Source organism: Elephantulus edwardii, unplaced genomic scaffold (assembly GCF_000299155.1).
Source record: "Elephantulus edwardii isolate Elephantulus edwardi_28Jun2011 unplaced genomic scaffold, EleEdw1.0 scaffold00055, whole genome shotgun sequence".
In the NCBI taxonomy this organism is placed as follows: Eukaryota; Metazoa; Chordata; class Mammalia; order Macroscelidea; family Macroscelididae; genus Elephantulus; species Elephantulus edwardii.
Window position 1 is genome coordinate 4,992,782 of NW_006399805.1, and position 8,376 is coordinate 5,001,157.

Genomic DNA, 8,376 nt, shown 5'->3' on the forward strand with positions numbered 1-8,376 from the left:
AACAACATTATTATATGAAGTTCAACCCTGTTGTTGTTCAGTGACTTCATCAAACAGGTACTTCCCCACAGGTGTTGGTGGCTGTAAGCTTTATGGGAGCTGATTAGCTGATTACCAGGTTTTTTCCCATGAAACCACTGGGTGGGTCTGAACTGCCAACCTTTCGGTTAACAGCTAATTCCTTAATCATTGCATCACCAGAGATCCCTGAGGAAAGACGACACAAAAAATGTCCAACCACAACTGAACAGACTGAGAAATTGTGATACATTCACACAATGGAATGCTACACAGCACTCAAAAACACATAATATTTTTTAAAAATACTGTGTAACTTGGGAGAGCTGGAGAATATTATACTGAATGAGCTAAGGCAGTCTCATAAGGACAAATACTGTATAAGACCATTATTGTACAAACAGAAAGATAACTAGTAAAATGTACAGGACCTCAAGGAGGGGAAGGAGGAACAGAGGAGTGAGGACAGGTAGGATGGGTAGAGGCAGGGGGAAGAAATGGGAAGGATCCAGGCAGAAGGACGGGGTAATGACGGGCAAGGTCTAATGGGGACTGATTTTATAAAACATAAATGAGAATGACTGTGTGAAACACAATGTGAATGAAGAACAGTGTGAAGCACAATGTATGTAAACTTCGCAAGCAAACCAATTAAAAAAATAATGTAAAATAGAGCATATATGAATGATTGTATGAGCACAATGTAAATGAGACTGTATAAAACACAACTGTATATAAATGAAACATAATGCAATTATTGTATGAAAACCAATAAAAAATAATTTTTAGAAAAATGTACCAGATCAAATGAGAAAGTTTAAAGAAGCATTCCTTTATTATTTTTAACTCTACAAAACCAGGCATTAAAAGCATTTGTGGAGAGACATGATATGTTTTCAATGTAAATAGATTTTAAAATTCTATCAATTCTTTGTATTTCATTTTCACGTACCTATGAAACATGGGAAAATGGTGAGTTCTCTAAAAGTTCATCCATATTCTCGTTTATATTATTAATTTTAATTACTTGGGGTTTTTTGGTGGTTAAAGCATTCTTTTTTTATTATTAATTTTAATGAAAATTTACAGAGACTTTGGATTTCCATTCATTCATTGTTGCTCTTTTCATCCTGCCCCTCCTCACCCCCCAGTACGCTCTTCTCTTTGAATTCTTTCATTGTTTTACAATCCCTCCCCCCAGGTCCACTCCACTATTCAGCCTTCGCTCTGGACTCCTGTCATTACAGTAATATTTAATCACATATCCCTGTTAAAAAGTTTTCTCCCTCATCTGTTTCAATGAAGTAAATATATTTCACGAGTTCCTTGTTTTTCAATGCAGCGTAGTATTCCATTGTGTGAATATACCACAGCTTCTCTATCCACTTGTTTGTTGATGGGCACTTAGGTTGTTTCCAACTCCTTGCTATTGCGAACAAAGCTGCGATAAATATGGGTGTGCATATATCTGCTTGGATATATGTTATGGTCTCTTTGGGGTATATTCCCAGTAGTGGATTTGCCGGGTCAAATGGTATCTCTATTTGCAACCTTTTGAGAAAGTGCCACACCATCTTCCACAGTGGTTGTACCATTTTACACTCCCACCAACAGTGAATCAGGGTTCCAGTTTCTCCACAACCTCACCAGCATTTGTTGCTTGCTGCTCTGCTCAGTTTTGCTACTTACTGGGATAAGATGATATCTCATGGTTGTTCTGAAATGTCATTATTCGTAAAGAAAAGATTGGCCAAGGCTTTGAGCTAGCAACTGTTAAAATCATTCCACATTTTGGATCAGCAGTATTTGAATCAACAAGGATGTCATTTATATAGAAAGATTTGTATTCAATATAAGGGGTTTTGCTTTTTAAGTTTATAGGTCTTATAGGAGTCTGGTTGCTTAATGGTAAGAAGTTGTGCTGCCAACCCCAAGGCCCATGGTTTGAAGCCATCAGTTGCTCCATGGGACAAAGATAAATGATCTCCTCCAGTATTTACAGACTCTGAAAACCTGCTGGAGAGCCAGCCATGAGTAGGTTCCAACTCAATGGCACCTAACAACAACAGGCCTTATAATAATAAAAACAAATACCAAAAGGGGGAAAAAACCCAAAACCCAACAAAACAAAACCCCCCAGTGACTGTAATAACTTAGAAAGCTAAAGGAATAAACATAGGTGAACACTTAATAAACAAATAAATGGAACTAAGAAGTTGATGTTTTTAAGCCCCCACTTCGACCTAGAAAGCATTTATGATACTTTTTTGTACACATTAATTCATAGAAACCTTCCATATTTTGCTGGTCAAAAGGGGATAAATATCAGCAATTTCCTAACACAAGCACTCAAGGACTAGTAACAGTGCAAACAGAATAAAGGCCTGCAGGACGGAAGGGGAGACATCATATTGGACGTTTCATTTCAATACAAGTTCCTACACGTTCGTGGTAAGTCACAAATATTGATTTTGTTCAGTCTGCTAGCTTCCAGGCAAAAGGAAAAAAGAGACAAGCTTATTTAAACAATTAAGTATTTTCAGCTCTTCAGAAGAACAGCTGTTCCGGGAAGAAGCTGCTCCCCTGGGTGCCCATGAGGTCTTCACAATGTCACGTCCTCTCTGGTGAGCCCTCAGTAAACAGACTAATGCATTTCACAGACTCTTAGTGATGACAGTCTCCAAAGTAGAGGGACAAGAAACATCGCGAACAGCTCGGTTTATGAGGGTGCGGTGTGATACCGGGTGCAGCTGGGGCAGGGCTGAGTGACCGTTTACACTGACCATCCGACTTGTACTGATTTCTGAAGACGTGGAATAACCACCATGGGTACTTCCTGAACTGCTGGCTTTCCAGACAAGTTTTACGTAAAGGGGGTAAAAAACGTGCCAACAAAACATTTCCAGCGTCGTCCCCAGGAGACTGGAATTGATAATAGAGATAGGAAGCCCTGCAGAGCGGTGTCTGATGTTCCCATGGCCTTTCCACTCAGGAACCCTCTCTCCTCCGTGCACTGGTCTCCTGTTTAGGACTTCGCACACACATCACCAACATTTTCCACCTTTCCAACTTTGGGGAAGGCTAAGACAGGAAGACGACCCTATCCATGTCCCTGGACTCAGACTTGTTCTGTTAGGCATGGAGCCACACACTTGGACAGGCAGGCACCACTGTTAGTCCCCGCGGAGTCTGTTCTAAGAACTCTCGGGTGTGCAGAACAGAACTGCTTCACAGGGGTTTCAAGGCTGAGGCATTTGGAAAGATTGCCAGAATGGTCTATGCCACCAAGGACCCCCTAACAGACAGAAGTTGCTGTTGTTGTCATGCGCTGTTGGGTCACCCATGACTCATAGCAACCCTGTGTACAAAGCTCTGAACCCTGTCCTATCCTGAGCCAATCTCACTGTTTCCAATCCACCTACCCCCGATACCCAGCTGCTGTGTCAATCCATCTCATCTGGGGTCTTCCTCTCCTGCATTGTCCCTCCACCCTTCCGAGCATGATGTCCTTCTCCAAGGATTGGCCCCTCCTGGCCAAGTGCCCAAAGTGTGTGAGACGGAGCTTCCAAAGCCTTGCCTCCAGAGAGCAGGTTGGTTTCAACCTGTCTAGGACAGACCTATCTGTTCTCTTGGCAGTCTGTTCAATACTTCTCTCCAGCAGCACAGCTCAAAGGCATCAATTCTTCTGTCATCCTTAGTCACTGTCCAGCTCTCATGGCCTGGATCAGGCGCACCTGAGTCTCTAGACCGACATCTTCGCACTTTCATACTCTGGAGAGGTCCCTGATGGCAGGTTTTCCCAGTGCAATCTGTCTTTTGACTTCCAGTGTTGACTGTGGACCCAAGCAAGCTGAAATTGTTACCGATCTCCTCTCCACCCATCACGGTGCTACCAACTGGCCCAGTGGTGACCTGTGTTATGGACGCAGGACACAGGAGTCTACACAGGCAAAACTGCCAGCAACCAAGGACTATCATATTAAAAAAAAAAAAAAATTAACTGTGGCATGAGAGTGTACAGAACGTGTTAATTTCCCCTTCAACCACTTTATCTGTATTTTGTTCTGTGATGTTGGTTGCCATGCACTCAACGTGGGTGGTACTCTTCCCACTTCCTGCCTGACTGCCCCATTTGTTTGTTTGTCCTTCCTGTCCTTTCTGTCTTGAAAGCAAATGTCACCCTGGCAGCCTCATATGGCGGGCTGTACTGAGGAGAGCATCCCTTCAGAATATCCAACTGGAGACCACTTCCCAGTGCTTCCTAGCGCTTCCTGCCAACCGCTGCAGTCCTGCACAGGAGAGATGCCACTGAAGGAGATGGAGTTCGTCAAGGTTGTTCTTGATAATTAATTCTAACTTATTCCGTATTGCTGCCCACATGACATGGTCTTCACACATGGAAATTAAACAGGCACACACAGGCACCCTTGGGAGTACCACCGCCAGGGCATGCTGTGTACTGGGATGTCACCGTGACCAGGATGGGACTGAGTGTGGCAGGCAGACACAGTGGACGGAGGAAGAGAATAGAGGAAAGGAAGGGAGTCAGGGCGGCAGCAGGCAGGGTGCTAGGATGACAGCCGCAGGGGCGGAGAGTGGCCCCCTGACTATGTGAGTGGTGACAAAATGGGAAGAGAGCAGGAGGAGGAGGGATCAGAGGTCTCGGACAGGCCCCCTGCTCCGAGTGTGGTAAACGGCAGTCTGGAGCCAGTGGGTTTATGAAAGATAAACAACAAAACATAGACTATTTACTTTAGACAAGTCACAAGCAAGCTGTTAATAACAAACCCCAGTGAGGCTTCTTACAGAGAGCTCCTAGGACACGTGGGGATAGGCCAGCGACAGCGTAAGCCTTTCCTTGAGTTACGAGGTGGGGATACCCAAGCCTGACCGTCAGAGGGACTACGTGCAAACAGCCCACTGAGGACTCAAACACAGGCGGATTACATTGTTCTAGCCTGGACAGCATGGATGCTGATTTTTGGACACGGCGTTTAACCTAAGAGAGGAGAGTGGTCCAAAGTGGACAAACAGCCAGAGGTCTGGAAGCTGCCGTTCTGCCCTTGCCATGTGACCTTGTGAAGGAACAATGTGATCTCTCTTAGCACAGCTGACAGCTTCACCAGAGTAAAGGCTAGCATCCCTACCTATGACAAAGGTGTGCTAAACCTGGGAGTCTTGGTTGTACTGGCGTTAAGTGCTTGGTTACTAACCACAAGGTCAGCAGTTTGAACCTGCCAACTACTCCACAGGAGAAAAGACGTGGTGATCTCCTCCCATAACAATGACAGGCTGGAAATGCTATGGGGCAGCTGTACTCTGTCATACAGGATCGCTGAGAGGCAGAAGTGTCATGGAGGTACACAATGTACTATATATACATGCATGTGTGTGTACACACACACACACACACACACACACACACAAATGGCTGGAGCCACCACAGTAAACTCAAGAGCTTTATTTTTATATCAAAAATAGGGTCTGGCGAGCTCTGGTGGCCTAGTGGCAGGAAACTGCACTGCAATCCCAGAGGTGTGCGGTTCAAATCCACCAGATGCTCTGCTGAAGAAGGAGGAACAATCACCTCCTGTACCAGTCAGATCTGATTTGACGGTACACACACACACACACACACACACACACACTCACTCACTCACTCACTCACTCACTCACTCACTAAATAAATAGAAAATTTAAAAAAAAAATAGGGTCTGCAGAGGCTTTTACAGCATGTAACATTCAGAAATGGATTATTATTTCACTGATCTGACAGAATCTCACAAAAGGATGCCTCGTGTGTCTTTTAAACAAGAAGAACCAAGCAAAGCTCTTCTTTGAAATGTAAGAGGACTTCAGTGCGCCTACCTTATTGGGATGGCTGGCCGCTTCCTTCCCAAGTCCACTTCAAAGAGAAAGCCTTCCACAGCTATAAATAAAAACTGGGCAAATGTCACGATATTCCCACATCCTGGATGCTTCCTGAAGGGCAGATGGCAGAGAGGAAAGCAGAGACACAAAAATGAGATAATAAATACACGAACAAGACGTGTCACACTGATACCTCAAACTGCCCACTGCTGCCCTCCACCCAGGCGTTCATGGTCAAGGACTGCAGACATATAAATACGTGAACAAGACGTGTCGCCCTGATGTCGCACTGATAGCTCAAACTGCCCACTGTTGCCCCCACCCGGGCGTTCACGGTCAAGGACTGCAGACACTGGGCCCTGCACCACGGAGAGAGACCCTGAATGGGGCGCCTTCTCAGTGGACTGTCCCCTAGGTCTGTCAGGCCATACGGACAAGCCTCTCCAACATACTCCTCCCTGGAACACGACACCGCTCCCATAGTGAGCCGCAGGAAATGAACTTCTTACCCAAGTAAGCCGACTTTGGTCAAGATCCTGGAATGCTTCTATCTAGGCCCAACTAGGGGTTTACAGAGTACTGTCCAGTGAAATGCATCCGGTGAGCCACCACTCCGGGTCGTGCCCAACGGGGCAAAGCTGCTTGTTGAGGGTGAGGAGGGGGGAACTTACTCCTTTTATTGGCGTAGATACACTTAAAGGTACACAGAGAGTCTTTGTTTCCAGTACTGCTGTAATGGAGATACCACACGGGATGACTAACAAAATGAGTATTATTCTCTACAGTTTAGGGAGCTTGAGGCCTAAACTGTGGGCACCAGTTCTAAAAGGGCCCCCCTCTCTCTGCTGATTCTGGAGGCAAGTCTTGTTTCCTTTGGCACCTGTCGGCCTGGCATTCCTTGGAGATCACACGTGTCCTCGCTTTCCTGGTGTCAAGGAGCTTCCCAGCGCAGTGAGACCAGAAGGACAAACTCCAACCCTGGGGCCTCTTGCTGTCACTGAGGACCCCCTCTTGACCAGTCTGCTGCTTCTTTCATGTCCTGGACATACTTAAAATACACATACACACCCGTGTTTACTGCAGCATTATTTACTACAGTGAAGAGACAGACATGAACGGGTGTTCATCAGGTAGATGGATGGGTGGATAATTAAGTGCATTCACACAGTGAAGGACTAAGCAACACTACAGAACAATCAAGAATTCAAGAAACACGGCATGGCACAAAAGAGTGTAGAGGACACTGTGCTGAGTGAGGGAAGCAGCTACAAAAGGAAAAATGTTACAAAATTATAAAATTGTAAAGAAAGGCTGATACAGAGACTCATTCTTGGATGGTACTAGAAAAAACTTGGAAATCCAATCCCATAAACACGGACAGTCTTTGGAAACCCGAAAGGGCAGTGCCACTCTATCCTCCAGGGCCACTATGAGCCCATGGGTGCGATGGTTAAGTCCTCTGCTCTACAGGATTCAAAGTGACCAGCTGAGCGTGATTTGAGGCTTTACTGTAAGAAGGTTCCTAGTATCACAGTGGTTAGAGCACCTGGTTGCCAGGCGGAAAGTCAGTAGTTTGAACCCATCAGCTGCTCTACAGGAGAAAGATGAGGCATTCTGCTTTCATCAAGACTGAGAACCTAGAAAACATCATAGGGTCCTTCCACTGTGTCCCACAGGCTGTCGAAGAGTCAGAATCAACTAGAGGAAACAGGTTTTTGTTGGGTTTCTCTGCTATGTTATCGCAGCTTTATCAGTGGAAGTGGTGTCCTCAGTTTAATCAGTAATGAAATACAAAGAGAAGCAGAAAAATACAGACAAGAAGCCCAAACCTGGAGAAGGCAGGTGCCTCGCAAAGATGGCCAAGGAACTGAAGTTCAAAGAGAAATGTCTTTCCCTGGGCCAACAAACTGTCTTCCCCAGAGTTAGCGTCCTCAATCGGCCTTCCAGCCTCCAAAACCTCAAGAAAATGCATTCTGTTCTTCAGGGTCCCCCCCTTGTGGTATCTGTTACAGCAGCACCAGACAACTGAGACAACATCTAACGTATGTGCACGATGTGATGTTTACACAGTCAATGTACTCAGCCTTTTAGGAACCCACTGCAGTATAGCTATTAGTGGCAGTATCCATAAAACAGAAATCAAGCACACAGCTTGAATCCATCTGAAAACCTCACAGTCAAATCTTCAATCCGCACCCTTAAATCTCTCATGTTCTTGAACTTCATTCGACTTTCTATGCATCTGATACAGGCCATGGTCTTTGCAATCACTTGTCATGCATCAGAAAGTTGGACAATGACTAGGGAGGACAGAAGAATTGATGCCTTTGAGCTGTGGTGCTGGAGAAGAGTACTGAATGTACCATGGACTGCCAAGAAAACAAACAGATTCATTCTGGAGAGGGTTAAACCAGGCTGCTCCTTGGAGGCAAGGATTCTGAGGCTTCATCTGACATACTTTGGACATGTTATAAGGAGGGACATGTC

General features: G+C 45.2%; 1 protein-coding gene across 1 annotated transcript in view; it reads right to left on the bottom strand.

Moving 5' to 3' along the window:
- The window catches only part of SLC35B4 (solute carrier family 35 (UDP-xylose/UDP-N-acetylglucosamine transporter), member B4), a 31,898-nt gene that overhangs the window by 18,139 nt on the left and 5,383 nt on the right, over positions 1–8,376 (bottom strand). Inside the window, exon 2 of the mRNA XM_006887201.1 lies at positions 5,887–6,000. Within this exon, the coding sequence (XP_006887263.1) occupies positions 5,887–6,000 (114 nt within the window). The remainder of the gene's footprint in view (positions 1–5,886; positions 6,001–8,376) is intronic.